The sequence below is a fragment of the Bubalus bubalis genome, chromosome 13 (genome assembly GCF_019923935.1).
Source record: "Bubalus bubalis isolate 160015118507 breed Murrah chromosome 13, NDDB_SH_1, whole genome shotgun sequence".
NCBI classification, from domain to species: domain Eukaryota; kingdom Metazoa; phylum Chordata; class Mammalia; order Artiodactyla; family Bovidae; genus Bubalus; species Bubalus bubalis.
Window position 1 is genome coordinate 13,975,963 of NC_059169.1, and position 22,792 is coordinate 13,998,754.

At 37.2% G+C, this 22,792-nt stretch overlaps 1 protein-coding gene across 3 annotated transcripts in view; it reads left to right on the forward strand.

Annotated features, from left to right (window-relative positions):
- The window catches only part of UGGT2 (UDP-glucose glycoprotein glucosyltransferase 2), a 147,037-nt gene that overhangs the window by 115,700 nt on the left and 8,545 nt on the right, over nucleotides 1–22,792 (forward strand). For 2 of the 3 annotated variants that reach the window (XM_025262666.3, XM_025262667.3), the window contains 7 exons: nucleotides 1,233–1,317; nucleotides 6,802–6,887; nucleotides 8,214–8,330; nucleotides 11,461–11,545; nucleotides 13,378–13,560; nucleotides 16,275–16,435; nucleotides 17,501–17,615. In XM_025262666.3, coding sequence (XP_025118451.2) covers nucleotides 1,233–1,317; nucleotides 6,802–6,887; nucleotides 8,214–8,330; nucleotides 11,461–11,545; nucleotides 13,378–13,560; nucleotides 16,275–16,435; nucleotides 17,501–17,615 — 832 coding nt within the window. The remainder of the gene's footprint in view (nucleotides 1–1,232; nucleotides 1,318–6,801; nucleotides 6,888–8,213; nucleotides 8,331–11,460; nucleotides 11,546–13,377; nucleotides 13,561–16,274; nucleotides 16,436–17,500; nucleotides 17,616–22,792) is intronic. The other variant, XM_006074284.4, reaches the window with a different exon arrangement.

The window sequence follows — 22,792 nt, forward strand, 5'->3', positions numbered from 1 at the left end:
GCATATGATAGTCAGCATAGCCCTAGAATCCCCAGGTTTTCATTTTAGAAAAATTTTCAAGCGTGTATTATAACTCTGACTGAATGCAAAGTATCTACTAATTTGACATCTGTTGTTTTCCCTCTTTGAAAAAATTCAGTTTTATTGTAAATGTTTTTTACAGTAGCATTTTTCAGTTCATAGTGAAAATACTATAAAAATTTTTTGAGCAAAGTTGTCATATTTGATTGACTTATGCAGTGTTGAAAACTGACAGTGAAATGCATAATGTGTAATATAAAATAACTTCAAGTGATGCAGATGGACATGAGAGACATATTTTCAGTCTTAGAAGTTTAACAATGTGCTTCAAATTTTGGTATTTGAAAATGGCTAATAGATACTGAAAAATAGTTGTATGGTGTGCAGTTCCTTTTGTTATGCTTTGTAAACAACTGACAGTCTAGAAAATATTCATATTTTAATTATCATTGTAATATATGAAAGATTACTTTTGTGATAATCTTAATATACAGTATTAAAGATAAGCTATAATCTACTTTTCTGAGTTAGGCGATATCAAATTTAGTGAGTTATTTGTGTATAAGAAAGCTATGGTACATATACACAATGGAGTATTACTCAGCCATTAAAAGAATACATTTGAATCAGTTCTAATGAGATGGATGAAACTGGAGCCTATTATACAGAGTGAAGTAAGCCAGAAAGAAAAACACCAATACAGTATACTAACGCATATATATGGAATTTAGAAAGATGGTAACAATAACCCTGTGTACGAGACAGCAAAGAGACACTGATGTATAGAACAGTCTTATGGACTCTGTGGGAGAGGGAGAGGGTGGGAAGATTTGGGAGAATGGCATTGAAGCATGAATACTATCATGTATGAAACGAGTCGCCAGTCCAGGTTCGATGCACGATACTGGATGCTTGGGGCTGGTGCACTGGGACGACCCAGAGGGATGGTATGGGGGGGGAGGAGGGAGGAGGGTTCAGGGTGGGGAACACATGTAAAAAAAAAAAAAAAAGTTAAAATTGGGTAATTTTGAAAATTATAGTATATTGCAGCATACCTTAATTGACTATACAAACAGTAAATATTACATATGTACCAATAAGATTATACTTATGATTATTTCAGAATGAATTTATTCTGTGATTTATATGATTATAATTGTATGTCTTTTCTTAAATTGGGCATAAACATTTACATGTTTTTGTGCTTCTAGGCATGAAGGAACTGACTCTCCACCAGACCTAGAAGATGTCGTCGTTGTTTTAAATAGCTTCAAAAGCAAAATACTGGAAGTACAAGTGTGTGAGGCCAAAGCACTTCATAGACTTTGTTCTTAATATTAAGAATTATCTTTTTTGTTCTCAATTTATTTTACAAATAATTTCACAGTGTTACTACCTAAAATGTCATATTGAAACTCTGGCAATGGAAGGAGGAAGAGAATTAAATCATGAAGGGAAAGCAGCACACTTAAACATAGAAGAAAAGAATTTTTTTAAGTTATGATGTATCTACTATATTTGCAGCCAAATAATGTTATAAACTGTGCTTCACTGGTGGCTTAGCAGTAAAGAATCCGCCTGAGATGCAGGAGACATGGGTTCAGTCCTTGTGTCAGGAAGATTCCCTGGAGGAGGGCACGGCAACCCACTCCAGTATTCTTTGCTGTTGTATCCCACGGACAGAGGAGCCTGGCGGGCTACAGTCCATGGGGTCACAAAGAGTCATACATGACTGAAGCGAGTGAGCACGATATTATAAATTAGGCTTTGGAGATGAGATTAGGAATGCATGTTGAAAAGCTATCCCTTTCAACAGGAAAAACAGTGATTTTTCTTTCCTTGACAGAAACAAAAACCAGTAAAATTTTTAATGATAGCAGCATTAATTCTTTTGGATGAACCCACCTACTTAATACTTGAAATCAGTAAAAAACAAAAACTTGTTGGGTGAAATGTTTATTAACATTTTAAAAGCAATGAGGAGCTGACAGTAATGATAACAAGGAAATACAAAACCAAAATTAAATAGAAAATGAGAGCCTAGTGAAATGAGCAAGCGCAGAAGATTCTTATAACCCAAGAAAGCTGCTGTTGCCGTCGAACATTTGTCCATTTTGATTCACTTGAACTATCACTGTGATTTAATTTGCAAGGTGATGGGGACAGAAATTAAAACCCTTGACCCTTACAAAGTGGGTAATCTATTAGAAGACCCTCTCTGCTATAAGCTGGCTATAGCTCAGGGGAAGGATGAACCATAGTAAAGCATACCACACAGTCTTTTAGGGAAAATTAATAGCATCTAAATAATGGCGAAGGACAGGGAAGCCTGGCACACTGCAGCCCATGGGGTTACAAAGGCAGATATGACTTAGCAACAACAACATGTTATTGTTTGAATAACAACAACAAAGCAATCGAGGGAACCCTGAACCTTGAATTTGTACTAAAATGGTTCCAGATAGATAAGGTTTTACAGGCATCTGACAGAAATATCCATATATCTCTGGAATAAGACTATATCCAAATACACAAAACCAGCAGAAACAGTGAGTAACAGAAAGCAGATATACGAATGCTCCATATATCAGCATTATTGACAGAGACTCTGAAACAACTATGCCTACAGTGTTTAAGAAATAAAAGACAAGCTTGAAAACAATTACAGGGAATAAAAAACTATAAAAAGTGCATATCTGACTTTTTTTAAAGTAGAACTTCTAGAACTGAGCAATACAATGACAAGAAAATTCAGTTTTTGGCTTTAACAGGCCTCAGGAGATAGTGAGTTGGAAAATAGACCAAAAGAAGTATCCCATATGCAACAGAGACATGGAAAAAGAGGAATATACAACAGAAACTATATAAAAGGCATAGAGAACAGAGTGTGAAATCTAAGACATCAGGGTTACATTTAAACCTGGCTCTGCTACTCGCTCGCTGTGTGACCTTGGACAGATTGCTTAAACTCTTTCTATGTCATTTTTCTTATCTATAATACAGAGTTAATAATGCAATCCTCCTTATATGTCTACTATAAGGGTAAGGTAATTAAGCTTTATAAAATACTTTTGAGTGTTTAATAAAATCCATTTAAGTGGGGTTCAAGAAGGTGATGAAAGACAGAATGAGGTACAAGTATTATTTGAAGCATAATAGTAGGCAACCAGAACCCTTAACTTATATACTGCATAGATCTTAAACTACCAAATTAATCAGAATTTGCCTTGAATCCCACATTATAACCTATTTCTTATCACCTCTGCTTTTTATCCTTGATCAGTGTATTCATGTTGTTTCAGTTCAGTTGCTCAGTTGTGTCCGACTCTTTGCGACCCCATGAATCACAGCATGCCAGGCCTCCCTGTCCATCACCAACTCCCGGAGTTCACTCAGACTCATGTCCATCGAGTCAGTGATGCCATCAAGCCATCTCATCCTCTGTCATCACCTTCTCCTCCCAGCATCAGTCTTTTCCAATGAGTCAACTCTTCACATGAGGTGGCCAAAGTACTGGAGTTTCAGCTTTAGCATCATTCCTTCCAAAGAAATCCCAGGGCTGATATCCTTTAGAATGGACTGGTTGGATCTCCTTGCAGTTCAAGGGACTCGCAAGAGTCTTCTCCAGCACCACAGTTCAAAAGCATTAATTCATTGGTGCTCAGCCTTCTTCACAGTCCAAATCTCACATCCATACATGACCACAGGAAAAACCATAGCCTTGACTAGACGGCCCTTTATTGGCAAAGTAATGTCTCTGCTTTTGAATGTGCTATCTAGGTTGGTCATAACTTTTCTTCCAAGGAGTAAGCGTCTTTTAATTTCATGGCTGCAATCACCAGAGTGATTTTCGAGCCCCAAAACATAAAGTCTGACACTGTTTCCACTGTTTCCCCATCTATTTCCCATGAAGTGATGGGACCGGATGCCATGATCTTTGTTTTCTGAATGTTGAGCTTTAAACCAACTTTTTCACTCTCCACTTTGACCTTCATCAAGAGGCTTTTTAGTTCCTCTTCACTTTCTGCCTTAAGGGTGGTATCATCTGCATATCTGAGGTTATTGATATTTGTCCTGGCAATCTTGATTCCAGCTTGTGCTTCTTCCAGCCCAGTGTTTCTCATGATGTACTCTGCATATGAGTTAAATAAGCAGGGTGACAATATACAGCCTTGACGTACTCCTTTTCCTATTTGGAACCAGTCTGTTGTTCCATGTCCAGTTCTAACTGTTGCTTCCTGACCTGCATACAAATTTCTCAAAAGGCAGGTCAGGTGGTCTGGTATTCCCATCTCTTTCAGAATTTTCCACAGTTTCTTGTGATCCACACAAAGGCTTTGGCATAGTCAATAAAACAGAAATAGATGTTTTTCTGGAACTCTCTTGCTTTTTCGATGATCCAGCAGATGTTGGCAATTTGGTCTCTGGTTCCTCTGCCTTTTCTAAAACCAGCTTAAACATCTGGAAGTTCACGGTTCACGTAGTGCTGAAGCCTGGCTTGGACAATTTTGAGCATTACTTTACTAGCATGTGAGATGAGTGCAATTGTGCAGTAGTTTGAGCATTCTTTGGCATTGCCTTACTTTGGGATTGGAATGAAAACTGACCTTTTCCAGTCCTGTGGCCACTGCTGAGTTTTCCAAATTTGCTGGCATATTACACTCACCTTTGATACTGTTTTTCCTGTATTGACCTTGGCTTCTTTTCTCAGAAATGGAAACTTACATTCTGGCCTTGATACATTTCCTTCTAATCATTTCAAATGAAAACCCCATAAACTCAGAGCAGCTCCTTAAGTTACCAAGTCAACCCAAGCCCTTTAGGACCAGCATTCCAGCTAGTATTATCCTAGCCCTACAAACAGGAAAGGAAAATATTATTTCTGCTGGGAGACTTGAGGTGTTTTAAATTTGAGGAATTTTGACCATTGAAAAATTATTAAATTTTCTTTTTGATGAGCTGAATTTTTTCACTCTCCATATTGGCTCTAATTTTACGTATTCTTGCCTGGTATAGAGCAGGTCTGACTGTTTCACCAAAGTCATCAAATCTTTGTTGAGGGTGATAGTCATGCCATGCCTGAAGCATACGTTCTACAGCCTGACCATATCTAGGTCCTTTACTTGTTTTTTAATAACAGTTCTATCTGTTCACCTTCCGTGTTTCCACATTACACAAAAGGATGGGAAAAAGGGAAGAGAAAAGATAAGCAACATAAAGGGTCAGCGCATGAATTCCAGTAGCTCACCAGTTAGGAATTCCAGGAAGGGAGAACAGAAAATGGAGGCGGCAGAGTATTCCACAGGTAAAGAGAGGCAAACATATTCGCATCAAGGGCTCCACAAATCAGAATGAGTGAGAAATGGCCCACACAAGAGCCTAGAAACTACCAAAGAGAAAAGACGAGTCACTTCAGTGACCTTAGAATGACTCTTAACAGTAGCATCCGATGTTTTATTTTTCAAGACAACAAAACAAAGACTTCAGAGTTTTGAGGAGAATTATTTTGAACCTGGGATTCTTTAGTCAAATATTATCTGAAGGGTGAAGATTTAGAAAAATTACCTTTCACATCTGTTCTTGAAGGTGTTTGCCATCACAAAGAGAATAAAGAACAAGAAAGAGGAAAATGGGTATTTCAAGAAATGATGAAATTAATGTGAAAACCAATGCAAAGAATGCTTGAAAGAGGCAGTTCATTGTTAAGCCCCAAGAAAAATGTCTTCAAGAAGATAGGAATTCCAGATGATGAATAATAAACTGGAAAATATTAGGTATATGATAAGAAATATCTTTCCACAAGAAAAATACAATAAAATTCCAAGAAAAAAATACTTATCTATTGATGTGAGAAAGCAGAATCCGTGTGAACCAAGAAGAGTATGGTGGTCATACCTTTGTAACTGTGGAGGAAATGTAGTAACCTTTGAGACTTAATTGAGCAGTATTTACAGTGTCACGATACGTACTTTTTATTGATTTTTCAAGTTGTAGAATAAACAATGCAAAAGATAGTTATATTGACCAAGGTAAATGTAAATTTTATCCATATTTACAATGCTAAAGTAAAGGTTTAGCTAATGTAAGTTGAGACAAAGGGAAAAGGTAGAGATGCTAGTATCTGTATCATAGGATATGTGCAAGAGAAACTGTTGAATTTGTTGGAATAAAAAATATAGATTTAAGGATTACTTAAAGTTACAAAAATACTCAGTAGAAAAACTAATGATAAAGATAATAGTACTAGAACCTCCGGACAAAGAGGGGAAGGGAAAAGTGATACAAGTAAGCTACTCGTCTTTTTGTTACAAAGAACGAGTAATGTTTAAACTCTGTGAGTCAGATATATGGCAGATGACATCCACAGTTGATAACTCAGTAAGTGCAAGTGTAAGCACATTATTTAGCAGTGTGGAGGTTATCACAAAAGAACTGAAAACGAGACTGAACTGATGGTTGAAACCAGATTGTGTCTATAAAGTACTAAAATCTTTTTTGGCTTCATTTACTGTAACTATTTAGGGCTTCCCTGGTGGCTCAGTTGATAAAGAATCCACCTGCAATGCAGGAAACCCAGGTTCGATCCCTTGGTGGGGAAAATCCCATGGACAGAAGAGCCTGGTGGACTACTGTCCAAGGAGTCACAAAGAGTCAGACATGACTTAGTGACTAAACCACATCTTAGATTTACAAGAGTCACCTGCCCAAGATATTTCTATCCATGCAGCATAATATTTAAATCTGTAAAATTCTAAAGTTTTTCTTTACCATGCTATCTAGGTACGGAAAAAGCCAGATAAAATCAAGGAAGATATCCTTTCCGATAAAGGTGAAAAGAAGAGAGGAATGTGGGATTCCATTAAAAGGTAGTTACTAATGGATGTTTTAACATATGTTATAACTATAGACCCATCAAGAGTCTAGTGTGTGGAAGCCCTCCACATGGTAAACATTTAAGTTATGCACAGATCTTCTCTGGAAAGGATAAGACAAATACATAAATGTTACTGATACAGGATAGGAAAAGAGAAGGAACCTCAGAAAAGACTGTGGAGGAGTGCATGGCTAAGATATATTCTAAAGGATGGACAGAGAGAGAAGGTACCTGGTTACCTGAAGTCAGAAAGATTGGGTATGTTTCTCACAGAACAGGAAGTAGCCCAGGTTAGCTGAGATGTTAAATATTATGGGAAATATTTAAGTTAGGTTGGGACCTGTATTAATCAGAAAAGGAATATATTGGCTCACACATCTAAAGAGTTCAGGAGCAGAGCTGACTTTGAGCATTCAGGTGATGTGGCCCAGAAACTCTTTCTCCAACATATAGTTCTGTTATCTGTGCTGCCTTCACTTTCAGACAAATGTTTACAAGAAAGAGCTTGCCCAGTTTAGGCCTCTTTTTCTGTAAGTTGACTTCTTGTTTGATGAGAAGAATGATGTTACTGTCCCAGTATGCTGTTGAACTGGTTCCCGATCGAGAAAGTCTCAAACTCACTCCTTTTGAGATGAGTTCTGTGTAGACTTGTTTAGAATCTGGGCATTTTACAGAGTATCTGTTCATTAGCTTCCATTGAAACCAGAAGGTAGAGACAGAAAGGAATAAAGATATTGTTAAACTATGGCGTAGCCACTTACTATGCAGAAGGGACACCAAAACAAAGCACTGCTTTGTTAGAAAGAGAGAAGATGAGTCTTGGGGGATGGTGACTCCTCCAGATACATAAGTGTATGTTAGAGTGCTTTCACTTTTATATCTTAGTTTTAATCCTAACTTCAAGTGATTTTTTTCTTCCCCTCCCTGAATCAGCTTAGTTGGGGGTTTACAGTGAGAAAAGATTTCAAAAATACCTCTGTCGTAACAAAAGCCTCAATACATTGCATGTGGCCATAGCATGCTGCAACTCATTCTGTGCTCTTAAGATAACTTTTGTAACTCACAAAGATTCAAAAGTATTATCTCATTAACCTACAATATAATTGCATTCTATGTTGTCCATTTTTTAAAAATCATAAAATTTCAAGTTATATTGTCACGTTTAAATATAAACCATAATTTTTAGGGTAAGTACTTATTTCAGTGTACTAACCATTCATTTTGAAAAGCATTCCTGTTTTTTATCTCTTATCAAATTCAGTACTTTATTTAGGTATGTAAAGTGTGCAGATGTGTTTAAGAAACTAATGATCAGTAGTTTTTTTTTTATTCCAAGTTTCACAAGGAGCCTGCATAAACAAGAAGATAATAAGGAAAAAGATGTTCTAAACATTTTTTCAGTTGCTTCTGGCCATTTATATGAACGCTTTTTAAGGTAGGTATTTTTTTAATCTAATGTTTTGGAAAGGAATACACTTACATGGTCTGAAAAAAATTTTTTAAGTTTAAAAGAAGGAAAGAAATTACAGTGAAAAAAATCTCCCACCTCTGTTCCCTTGATCCCCCATTCACTTTCTCACAGGAAACCAATGTTATTATTTTCATACCTGCCAAAGATATGTATAGACAAGCTCAAATGTATATTTTTTAACTCTTTTACCGAAATAACAACACAGTACATACTGCTTTGCACCTTGCTTTTTTTTTTTTTAACCTAAAATTATGAGAGATGTGTATTTTCTAAATACAATGATATTTTAAGCTTGATTTGAAATGTCAATATTCTTTAAGGTTAGAAAACGGACATATTTTGTAGTAAGATGTGAGAAAAAAAGAATATATAGTAAATTTTCTGGTAAAGAAATACCTTGTTTTATAAAAAGGAGGAGGAGTCTGAGAAGAGGGAGAAATATTTATAAACTACAAAGGGCTATTTTTTTTAACTGTATATATAGAAGGATCATAGAGAATGCCTCAAAAATATTTGAAGATGTTGACATTTTAAGATGGTACTTTAGATACATCTGTATCTTCTCCAAGCAGAGGTCTAGAATAACAAAACACATGGCCTATCCAGTGAATTTATCAAGATAGACAGGCTGTTCAGGCCTTCAAGGTTTATATACCTTCTATTAATGACACAGGGCTTCCCCAGTGGCTGTCAGTAAAGAATCTGCCGGCAGAGCAGGAGGCACGGGTTCAATCCCTGGTCGGGAAAGATCCCCTAGAGGAGGGCATGGCAGCCCACTCCAGTATTCTTGCCCAGGAAATCCCATGGACAGAGAAGCCTGGTGGGCTACAGTCCGTAGAGTTGCAAAAGAGTTGGACACGACTGAGATAATGACACAGTAATAGAGCCAAGATTAGACTTTCAGTTCAGTTCAGTCGATCAGTTGTGTCCCACTCTTTGTGACCCCATGAATCGCAGCACTCCAGGCCTCCCTGTCCATCACCAACTCCCGGAGTTCACTCAGACTCACGTCCATCGAGTCAGTGATGCCATCCAGCCATCTCATCCTCTGTCGTCCCCTTCTCCTCCTGCCCCCAAAGACCCCCAGCATCAGTCTTTTCCACTGAGTCAACTCTTCACATGAGGTGGCCAAACTACTGGAGTTTCAGCTTTAGCATCAGTCCTTCCAAAGAAATCCCAGGGCTCATCTCCTTCAGAATGGACTGGTTGGATCTCCTTGCAGTCCAAGGGACTCTCAAGGGTCTTCTCCAACACCACAGTTCAAAAGCATCAATTCTTTGGTGCTCAGCCTTCTTCACAGTCCAAATCTCACATCCATACATGACCACAGGAAAAACCATAGCCTTGACTAGACGGCCCTTTGTTGGCAAAGTAATGTCTCTGCTTTTGAATATGCTGTCTAGGTTGGTCATAACTTTTCTTCCAAGGAGTAAACGTCTTTTAATTTCATGGCTGCAGTCACCATCTGCAGTGATTTTCGAGCCCCAGAACATAAAGTCTGACACTGTTTCCACTGTTTCCCCATCTATTTCCCATGAAGTGATGGGACCGGATGCCATGATCTTCGTTTTCTGAATGTTGAGCTTTAAACCAACTTTTTCACTCTCCACTTTCACTTTCATCGAGAGGCTTTTTAGTTCCTCTTCACTTTCTGCCTTAAGGGTGGTATCATCTGCATATCTGAGGTTATTGATATTTCTCCCGGCAATCTTGATTCCAGCTTGTGTTTCTTCCAGTCCAGCGTTTCTCATGATGTACTCTGCATATAAGTTAAATAAGCAGGGTGACAATATACAGCCTTGACGTACTCCTTTTCCTATTTGGAACCAGTCTGTTGTTCCATGTCCAGTTCTAACTGTTGCTTCCTGACGTGCATACAAATTTCTCAAAAGGCAGGTCAGGTGGTCTGGTATTCCCATCTCTTTCAGAATTTTCCACAGTTTATTCTGATCCACACAGTCAAAGGCTTTGGCATAGTCAATAAAGCACAAATAGATGTTTTTCTGGAACTCTCTCGCTTTTTCGATGATCCAGCAGATGTTGGCAATTTGGTCTCTGGTTCCTCTGCCTTTTCTAAAACCAGCTTGAACATCTGCAAGTTCACGGTTCACGTAGTGCTGAAGCCTGGCTTGGACAATTTTGAGCATTACTTTACTAGCATGTGAGATGAGTGCAATTGTGCAGTAGTTTGAGCATTCTTTGGCATTGCCTTTCTTGGGATTGGAATGAAAACTGACCTTTTCCAGTCCTGTGGCCACTGCTGAGTTTTCCAAATTTGCTGGCATATTGAGTGTAGCACTTTCACAGCATCATCTTTCAGGATTTGAAGTAGCTCAACTGGAATTCCATCACCTCCACTAGCTTTGTTCGTAGTGATGCTTTCTAAGGCCCACTTGACTTCACATTCCAGGATGTCTGGCTTTAGGTGAGTCATCACACCATCATGATTATCTGGGTCGTGAAGCTCTTTTTTGTACTGTTCTTCTGTGTATTCTTGCCACCTCTTCTTAATATCTTCTGCTTCTGTTAGGTCCCTACCATTTCTATCCTTTATCGAGCCCATCTTTGCATGGAATGTTCCCTTGGGATCTCTAATTTTCTTGAAGAGATCTCTAGTCTTTCCCATTCTTTTGTTTCCTCTATTTCTTTGCAATGACTGCTGAGGAAGGCTTTCTTATCTCTTCTTGCTATTCTTTGGAACTCTGCATTCAGATGCTTATATCTTTCCTTTTCTCCTTTTCTCCTAAGTCTCTTAACTAAAGATTAGACTTTAGTTAAACTAAATACTGCTTCAGACTTGCTTCTTTCTCTTGTCAGCTGGAACAAACAAGCAATCAATTTAGTCTATATCAGGTATATATATGTATATATACACACACACACACACACACACATATGTATGTGTATCTATATATATACACCTATATTATATTCTTATATGTTACATACTGATGAGCAGCCATAGTATTTGAAGACACTTCACTCTATTTCTGCATAATTTATAGTGAAAAACTAGTTAATATCTTTAAATACTTAAATGCCTTAAGAGAAGTAGGATGAAACCCTATTAATGTGAGTTTATTGTTTTATGCAGAATTATGATGCTTTCTGTTTTACGGAACACAAAAACACCAGTGAAGTTCTGGTTTCTTAAAAATTATCTCTCACCAACATTTAAAGTAAGTACATTAATTTTTTATATCGAGTGGTTAATATTTCAATAGTAAGTTATTTATATCATTGCAACATTTACATAACATTTCTCTTTTTAGAATGTGTTTTGAAATGTATATTTACTCAAATTATTATATATAATCAATTAAAACTTGGTATTCAATATTTTTATCTGGCTTAAAAATTCTGTGCAGCTTTTATTTAAAGCATTGATGAAAAGGACAACAGGAGATGGTTTAAAGTAAACTCAGAATTAGGATTAGTGGATTTTCATGATAAAAGTTAGCAATGAAAAATATGTGCAGATTGTTAATTTTAAAACTTAGATTTTTGTTATATTTTTAGAAAGAAAGGCAAGAACAGTAGTATCCAGAACATATGAAAATTGTACCGCAGGAAATAGTTTGATAAAGCTGAGAAGAGTGAAGGCTCTGGTGTCGCATGCCGTGCGTGGTTGCTGTGGTCCTGCGGGCACTACAGTTAGTGTCTGTGGCATTTTATGTTTAGCACGTCTGTTCCCCTTTGCTTAGCCCCACACTTTTGCCCTGTTTCTTCCTATTAATCAGATTCCTGGCAAGTTAGGGTCTGTTTCGACAGCAGTTAAAGGAGTTCTCTTTCTAGACCCAAACCAGTGGTGAAAGCAGAAATAAAAACAGTCAACCATGCTTTTATTCCTTGGTATTGCCAGGTACATTTCTGAGTACTTTACCTCCATTATTCAGTTGCTCTGCATAAAGTGCTATTCCCAGAAAAACCAAGACTCAGAAGTTATACAGCTGACTTGCACAATTGAGAGGTATCCAGGACCACCCCTAAGTTCAAGAACCCAGTAGGTCTCACAGAACTCAGAAAAGCAGTTACACTCAGAGTTACATAGTTCTTTACAGCAAAAGGATGCAGATTAAAATCAGCAAAGCAAAGAGACGCATAGGACAGAATCAGGGGAGACCAGACCAAGCTTTCCTTTTCCTCTCCCAGTGGAGTTGTGTGCACAGAGCTTGCATCTCCTAGAAGAACTGCGGCAGCATACATGGAGTGTTGCTAAATAAAGAAGCCCATTCAGACCTCGTGTACAGGGTTTTTATTGGGGGTTGGGTTTTTAATCCTTGAAGCAAATAGTCATAAATCTCAGATACTTATATCAAGAATATAATTTATCAGTTTACAACTCATTTGTGTGTGTGTTTTTTTTTTAACACCTTTCACATCTTCTGTCTCTCTGATCAACCAGCATGTGGACATGTGCATGAAGTGTTTGATTCATAGGTGTTCCAAGATCCAGAGGCTTTCTTTTCTGTCATTAAGTTTTCAGGTCAGACATTAGTAGTAAAACTAGAGGAACAGTTATCTTAATTAATAACCCTGCTAATTAATGTAGTGTACTTATTTTTTTAATGTCTTTCAAGGGCTTCCCTGGTGGCTCAGATAGTAAAAAATCTACCTGGAACTCAGGAGACCCGGGTTCAATCCCTGGGTCAGAAAGATCCCCTGGAGAAGGGAATGGCTACCCCCTCCAGTATTCTTGCCTGGAGAATCCCATGGACAAAGAAGCCTGGCGGGCTACACATCCATGGGATTTCAAAGAGTCAGACACAACTGAGTGACTAACACTTTTTTTCACTTTTCATGTATACTTATATTTTTATATTTGTCAGCATCATCATATTTCTTATTAATAGGTATAAGTTGTAGATGACAACCATTTAAGACATTTTACCAATTCATTTGTAACGATATGTAGTAAACTCTTAACTTTTAAAATGTTAACATTTTTCTATGAAACAAAAACTACTTTCTGTTCCTTAAACATATTCTTTGATTTGTATGTGTGTTTTAGGAAGTGATCCCGCACATGGCTGAGAAGTATGGCTTCCAATATGAACTAGTCCAGTATAGGTGGCCCCGGTGGCTTCATCAGCAGACAGAAAAACAGCGGATTATTTGGGGTTATAAGATTCTTTTCCTTGATGTCCTTTTTCCTCTTGCAGTGGACAAAATCATTTTTGTTGATGCTGACCAGGTAATAAGATTAACTATTGTTTTTAAGAGTACTTTAACTTTTTCACACTTCTAAGTATTCAGTTCCGTTTCTAAGTCATATCCGACTCTGCGACCCCACAAATTGCAGCACGCCAGGCCTCCCTGTCCATCACCAACTCCCAGAGTTCACTCAGACTCATGTCCATAGAGTTGGTGATGCCATCCAGCCATCTCATCCTCTGTTGTCCCCTTCTCCTCCTGCCCCCAATCTCTCCCAGCATCAGAGTCTTTTCCAATGAGTCAACTCTTCGCATGAGGTGGCCAAAGTACTGGAGTTTCAGCTTTAGCATCATTCCTTCCATAGAAGTCCCAGGGCTGATCTCCTTCAGAATGGACTGGATGGATCTCCTTGGAGTCCAAGGGACTCTCAAGAGTCTTTTCCAACACCACAGCTCAAAAACATCAATTCTTTGGCGCTCAGCCTTCTTCACAGTCCAACTCTCACATCCATACATGACCACTGGAAAAACCATAGCCTTGACTAGACAGACCTTGTTGGCAAAGTAATGTCTCTGCTTTTGAATATGCTAGGACACACTTTATGTTGCTGCTGTTTACTGCTGTCTTTGTTGCCATGCTATGTAAACATAAGACATAATTTTGATATATAAGGAAAGTATCTTTTCTAAAGATAATCTGCGTTCCAGGGGAAAATCAAAAGTTTTGCCAGAAGTACCAGTTATTCCTTAAGACATGGCAATTTTTCCTCTGAGGTAGGTTTTTTTTTTTTTGGTAGTTAAAAATAAAACAAATACTTATATAAATCATCACAATAAAAGTAGCTATATGAATTCCTGTGGATATGAGCTAAAATTTGTTTAAAGTGAACTGTTTCTTCTTGCTGGAAAAGTTAGCAATTACACACATTCACCTCTCTTTTTTCCCCCTTCAGCAACATTCTTTGGCAATTAGCAATAACCAAATCCCATTATTCTGGCACTTAAAAGAAGCCTAATTTGGCCAAAAAAAATTATGGTCCTCAGCTTTCAACAGAAATTTTTATGATTTTTACCCTTCCCTCCTTACCTGCCTTTGTAATCATGAATGGTAAAAAATAATAATAATAAGTACTTTTAAAATACACAGAATTTTTATTAAAGCCTTTAAAAATACACAGAATTTCTAAAAACAATAGTATGTAAATATAAGTGTTATTTTAGTTAAATGCACAAATTAGTATATTGTTTAGTACTAAAGTATATTTTCAAATCCTATTTTATAATATACTTCTATATTATATCTATATATCCTAAATTCTGTTATCTTTGTATTGTTTTCCAAATTGATAAATGTGAATAATTATAATGAAAAACTAAGAAAGTAGGCAAAAGTGTAATGAAGTATTTTCAAACATACTAACATAAAATTGATTTCTCTTTCCCATTATATATGCAGTAATATTTTTCTAGCAGGCTAGAGTCTGTTACAAAATCAAACATGCTAATACTACTTCATTGAAGCCATTGAGAATAATCAGAAGATTTTTCTTTATGATTCAAACTAACATTTGCCAATATATTTACAGTAATAGATATATACCATAAAATTGTTTTGAATTATTAATCTATACCTTGAGAAATTAAGAGCTGTGTACTTATATATTTAATTCCTTGCCAAAATATGTTTTGTTCAGAATACCTTGATTTTAAATCAAAACCACAATGAGATATCACCTCACACATGTCAGAATGGCTACCATCAAAAAGCACAAATAACAAATATTGGTGAGGATGTGGAGAAAAGGAAATCCTCCTACACTGTTGGTGGGAATGTAAATTGGTATAGCCACTGTGGAAAATAGTATAAAACTTTCCATAGAACAACCATGTGACCCAGAAATCCCAGTCCTGGGTATATAGCTGAAAGAAACAAAAACACTAATTCAAAAAGACATATATACCCCAATGTTCATAGCAGCATTATTTAAAATTGCCAAGATATGAAAGCAATCTAAGTGTCCATCAACAGATGAATGAATACAGAATGTAATACATATTACTACTCAGCCATAAAAAAAGAATGGAATGTTGCCATTTGCAGCAACATGGATTGACTTGGAGGGCATTATGCTCAGTGAAATAATTCCGACAGAGAAACACAGATATGGTATCATATCACTTATATGTGGCATCTAAAAAGTGCAACAAACTAGTGAATAAAACAGAAAGCAGACTCATAGAGAACAAACTAGTGGTTATCAGTGGTGAGAGGGAAGGAAGAAAAGGCAAATATATGGGTAGGAGATTAAGAGGTACAAGCTCTTAGGTATAAAATAAGCTACAAGAATATATTGTACAACATGAGGGATTTACCAATATTTTATAATAACTATAAATGAAATATAACCTTTAATAATTGTGAGTCACTATCATATACCTGTGACTTATATACTATTATGTATCAACTGTACTTCAGTTTTAAAATATCTTTATTAAAAATGATGTAACTAACTATTCTTATTAATGAATAAAACCACTAACATACAGACTAGGTAAGTACATTTTAGGTTTCTTTTAACCTGTGAGGATAAGGGGGAAAAGTAGAAACTTGGTAAACTCACGCTGGATGAAGGAACTGTGGGGAAAATTCAGGTCTCTGACTTTTCTACAACAAGATAATAATGACTTGAGAGTCACATTAAAAGGGCTTCTATTATTTTATAGTCTTCATCAGAGAAACTGTTCTGTTATTTAGATTGTGAGACACGACCTGAAAGAACTTCGAGATTTTGACCTAGGTGGAGCTCCCTATGGGTATACTCCCTTCTGTGATAGCCGCACAGAAATGGATGGATACCGCTTCTGGAAAACAGGCTACTGGGCATCACATCTTCTAAGAAGGAAATACCATATCAGGTAAGAAAATTCATACTCTTATCCTTGAGTAAATAACTTTTTGAATCACAAGGATCAGTTTTCTTTGAAATTCTAAAATAACAGCAACCAATTATATAGTGCTTATTACATGCCAGTCACTCTTACAAGATTTAAAATCTATTAACTCATAAAATCTCTATGACAGCCTTTTGATACTGTTATCATCCCTATTTTATAGATGTGAAAACTGAGGCATATAGCATTTTTGTACCTTGCCCATGCTTACGCTGCTAGTCCAAAGCTGAGCCAGGAGTTAAGCCCAAGTAACCTGACTCTACTGTCTGTTCCTAACTACTGCAGAAGATTTAAACTTTGTTTATCACGTAACAGAATGAAGATACTGTCTTCAAAGCTGATATTATGAGGATTTACCTGGTAGTACAGTGGTTCAGACTCCACGCTCCCAATGCAGGGGACCTAGGTTCAATCTCTGTTATGGGAACTAGATCCCACATGCCACATCTGAGACCTAGCACAGCCAAATAAATTTTTTTTTAATTTGAAAAAAAAAGCTATTACTGTTTTGTAGGGCCATGAGTTTCAGGAGATCTTAGAAAAACTTAGTAGTGACCCTAAGAGGATGTGGATCCTAACAGCATCAAATCAAACCTCAAATTCCTTGGAAATAGTATTAGACATGGGGAGAAAATTATGAAAGGATTCATTGTTGTTAGACCCAAGCACATCTAAAGTTGATACCATCACTGTAGATAAGACACTGCTGCTGCTGCTGCTGAGTCGCTTCAGTCGTGTCCGACTTTGTGCGACCCCAGAGACGGCAGCCCACCAGGCTCCCCCGTCCCTGGGATTCGCCAGGCAAGAACACTGGAGTGGGTTGCCATTTCCTTCTCCAATGCATGAAAGTGAAAAGTGACAGTGAAGTCGCTCAGTCGTGTCCGACTCCTAGCGACCCATGGACTGCAGCCTACAAGGCTCCTCCGTCCATGGGATTTGCCAGGCAAGAGTACTGGAGTGGGTAGATACTAGAGGAAAGTAAATATACATAAACAACACTGGCTGTCAAGGAGTATACATTTCTTGCAGCGCCTTATACGTGGTGGATCTTAAGAAGTTCAGGAGAATTGCTGCAGGTGACAGGCTCCGGGGCCAGTACCAAACTCTCAGTCAAGATCCAAACAGTCTTTCAAACCTAGATCAGGTAAGTGAAATATTTATGGAATAATTTTCAGTACACATAGACTGCTGTAACCCCCTGCTTATAAACATCTAAATCTTGTATTTTCAACCTTTCTTCCCTTTATACAATTTTGTACATATTTTTTCACTTTAAGCCCAGCATTGTCAGAACTGAGTGTTTGATCTTGACTTTTCCATTCTTAAACCTCTTTCCACCGTGTGTCTTCACTATGTTACCTGTCTTTTTCTCACTTGCCTCCATCGTCATTTAAACGTGTCTGTCTCCCTCCCTCACTCTTCCCCTTTCTCTTCCTTTCTCTCATTCTCTCTGATCTCTAAGATAAATTCCCTTCATCCTTTGCCCTCCCTGGATACTGTCTTACATTTTGTTTTTCCTCACAGACAAATACTTTTTTCCCATGTCCTCTTATTTCCTCACTTTGGTACCCTTAATTTCCTCAGAAGGAATTCTTGCCTGGGAAATCCCATGGACAGAGGAGCCTGGCGGGCTACAGTCTATGGGGTCACAAACGAGTCAGACGCGACTTAGCAACTAACAACAACAACAACAAATAGACCCTGCAGTCCTTAGTTTCTGCTATTCCTTCTTTCCAGTGAATAGCAAATATAAGTTCTTATTAGAACCATACATATTTGTTCATTCAGTCAGCAAGTATCTGCTAAATACTTACAATGTGTCAGATACTTTCCTAGGCCCTGGGACATCAGAAAACAAAGCAGAGATCCTTAGCTCTTGGTGCTTTCATTCTAGTGGTAAAATAACCAAATAAATCAATGAACAGTATTTAAAGGTAATGCGTACTTCAGAGACAAAGTAAAACAGGAAAACATGATAGAGTTCAGAATGGTGAACAAGGGTTAGAGTTTGCTGTTGTAAATTGAGTGGCTGTAGACCTATATGAAGGTGATATTCCAATGAAGGCTTAAGAGCTGACTGTGCAGATACTGGTAAGAATTCCAAACAGAAAGACTATCGAATACAAAGGTCCCAAGGTGAGAGTGGGTCTTACATGTTTGAGGAAGAGTAAAGATGGGGAGAAAATAGTCTGATGTAAGGGAAGAGAGGTGACAGAGGGTCTAGATAACACAGAAACTTTGAGGCCCTTTGTTTAAAAGTCAAGCAAATGTAATATACTAATGATTGATTCAAGACCACAGTGATGAAGGACCGATTTAAAAAAAAAATCATTCTTGAAAGTTGAGAGAACTCACCATATGTATGTGTGCAAATGCAAGGTAGTGTCTGCAATATTGCCAATTAGTTTACCAAAAAAATGATGTTGAGTCCGCAGTAAACCCCAGTGATGTTCCAGATTTAGATTATGAATACCACATTTTTATAATTCAGTCATTTCCCTGGTGGGTTAATCATAAGGAACCCTATCTGCCTGTGGATAACTGAAGAAAAGACCAGTTTTTCAGCAAGCATCTCAGGAACTCTCCCAGAACAGCATCACTATATTTGGGGAATAGTTGTCCTTTCTCTGATGTTTGACTCCTGTTCCTGCCAGTCCAGTAAATGCTTCTCTCTGAAGTCAGAATAATATCTTCTTATCCAGTGAACACTTTTTGCTTATTTACCTTCTTTGCAACACAAATGTTTTCAACCTCACCTTTTTTGAAACTCCCTTGGCTTTCATAATACCAAATCTCCCTGCTGCTTCTCTGATGTCCATGACTTTCCCACTGCAATTTATTTTAGAGCTACTCTTTTTCTACTTCTTATTTATATGTTGCTGTCCTCTAAATTTCTGCTCGTGGCTCACTTCTCATTCTGTGCCCACTCTATTAGCATTCCTACAAACACTCAAGGTTTTAATTCACAGCTTTTCTATCAAGAATTCCCAAATCTTTGGCTCTTCTCTCTCCTCTGAATGCCGGACTCATATATTAAATCTATTGAAATAGACACAGTAATGCCCAGAACATTTCTGAAATTAAAAATCAAAATTCAAGCTACATTTCTCTTCCACTATTCCGTACATCAGCAGATACTATTGAGCTGCCTGTTACAGGTTAGGTTATCCAGTAAACAAACTGACTCTAAATTAGCTTGCAGGAAGTTTATTAGGACGTGCTTTCAGGACCAATAGCTCTTAGAGAAGGAAAGGAAGCAGAATTGGGCAAATTCTACAAATTCAACAAAGGCCTCAGACAACCCCTACAGGGGGCTCTAAAGCTGATATGGCCTTTCTTGATTGTCACAGTTTGTTCAGGGGGGCTGGATCTTTGTTCCTTCACCTAGATTCCCTGAACCTAGTGATATGACCCAGAGCCTCCCAGAGTTATGAGGATAATAAGCACAGCTTCCCCAGGAAGCTCACTGGGAGGGATAAGCAGGGTCACTTCTACTTTGCCCCCTTGAACCCATGTCCTTGCCTTTCTGGGCCCCTGACCAATCAACCAAGCCATTCACCATTTCATATGAATTTATGTATTTTTTAGCCTTAGGCTACTTCTCTTCTGTATATAAGTAAATGATAAGTTATATCATCTGAAGTAGTTAAAATAGTTCTTAGAAAAGCAGTAGCACAAAGTACTATATTGAAAAGAAAAAGGGTCTCAAATAACCTCAGCTTCTACCTAGAAACTAGGGGGAAAAAGCAAATTTTAAACCAGAGTAAAAAAGAGGGGATAATTAATAAGTGGAGTGGAATCAATGAAAGCAGAAATCAATGAAATGAAAAAATGGAAAAAATTATGTGTTTCAGTAGGTTTTCTTACAAACAAAAGCTGGTTTTTTGATAAAATTAGCAAAACTCAAACTGCTAGCCGGACTGATCAGGAAAAAGATAAAAGACACAAATTACTAATATAATGTAGAAATGAGAGACATGATAGCACAATATCTATAGATACTGAAAGAATAATGAGAAACTGTTATGAACAACTTGATGGTAATAAACAACTTCGATGAAATGGACAAATTACATAGAAGACAAACTATCAAAATGCACTCAGAATGAAATAGATAACCTGAAGAACACTGTATCTGTTGAAGAAATTGAATTTAGCACAACTTTCCAGGCCCAGATAGCTTCTAATTTCTACCAAACTTACATGAAATTCTACCCAGTATTAAAGAAAGAAATAATATCAGTTCTCCACACACTCTTCAGAAAAGTGACATGCCATTACGTTTGCATGTTCTGTTATTAGAAGGAAGTCAGTGGGTCCAGCCACACTCTAGGAGGAATACTTGCACAAGAGAATGAGTACTGTGAGGCAAGGATCACTGGGGGCCATGTCAGAAGCTTCCTGCCACAAACCCTGATATCTATCAAAACCAGATTGAATAAAAAAGATTTTCTCAATGGTAAAAAGGTATATTTACTGAACGGTAAAAAGGGTGGAATTATTCATTATACACATAACAACTTCAATGAATCTAAAAATTATGCTGATCTAATTAAACAAGCCAGGCCAAAAATATACATATTGTGTGATTCTGTTTATATAAAATTCTAGAAAATGTAAACCAATCCACTTGGACAAAAAGCAGTTCATGTTTGCCCAAGAACTGGCTTAGGTGTATGTAGAAAGGACAGCCCAGAAGGATTGCAAAAAGGCACAAGACACTTGGGGGTTATGTATATATTCAATGAGCTTGATTGTGGTCATAGTGTCACAGGAATATTTAATATGTGAAACTTATCAAATTGTACCCTTTAAATATGTACAGTGAGTGGACTGACATAAGGTTAGACATATAAATCAATGGTATAGAATCGAGAGTCCAGAAATAAACTGAGAGTCCATGTATCTATGCTCACTAGATTTTTGACAAGCATACCAGGATAATTTAAAGGAGAAACAATAGTTTTTTTCAACAAAGGTGCTAGAACAATAAGATGTCTACCTGCAAAGAATGAATTGGACTCCTTCCTAACACCATACACCATATATAAAAACTTAACTCAGAATGGATCAAATGCCTGAATGTGAGAGGATAAAGTGTAAAACTCTTATAAAGTATTGACATAAATCTTTCTAACTTCGGATTAGGCAATGGTTTCTTAGGTATGAAACAAGTATAAGCAACTAAAGGAAAAAACAGATAGGACTGCATCAAAATTAAAAACTTTGTTCATGAAAGAACACAGAGTGAAAAAGACAACCCACAGAATGGAAGGAAATACTTGAAATCATATATCTGATAAGGGACTAGTATCCAGAACATATAAAGGATTCATAATTTAATAACAAAAAGACAACCAATTTTTTAAATATTCAAAGGATTTAAATAGATATTTTTCCACAGAAGGTACACAAGTGGCCAGTAAATGCATGAAAACATGCTCAGCATCATTGGTCACTAGGTACTACATTAAAACTACAAGATACCACGTCATACTCACTGGAATGGCTATAAGAAAAAGATGGTCCATAACAGCATTGGCAAGGATATGGAGAAAGTGGAACCGTCATACACTGCTGATGAGAATGCAAAATAGTGTAGGGTATGTGTCTGTGTGTTTTGCCAGCCATGTTTAGTTGGATGGGGGCAGGTCAGAGTTTGGATTTAACCAGGACTATTTTGCCAAACATATCCAACTAAATGAGAGAAGGATAAGACAGTTGAGAATCTATTCAAGGGATTAAATATAAGGATTAACCGTGGAAATTGAAGAAAGGAGAGTGAAGACATCAAGGGTAAATGACAGTGAAACAGTGGTGCGATCAGGTCCCAAAGGGGATCGAAGGATGTTGATATCTGAGTACTTGATGGAGTAAGCTGAAAATCTAGAGGTAGTCAGAGAGTGGGAGTATGACGGGAGAAAGTGGCTAAGATGACAGACCTGGTTTTTTAAGGATTTAAAGAATGGATTTCCAGGAAAAGGGGATTCAAAGAAGGAATAGTCAAACTTTTATTTTTTTTTAATTGATAAGACTGTTTTAGAGCAGTGTTAGACTTACAGGGAAAAAAATGAGTAGAAAGTACAAAGAATTCTCATATTTCTGGGCTCTATTCTGTTCCATTGCTGTGTTTGTCTATTCTTTTACAAATCTCCATGTTTTAATTAACTAGAGAATTTATATGAAGATTTTCAAATTCAGTATTATCGTCCTGTTTGTTATTCTTCTTCAACCTTGGGTTGGCTATTCTGGGCCTTCTATGTAAACTTTAGAATCAGTTGATATCCACAAAATAACTTTCTGGGACTTTGATTAGGATTG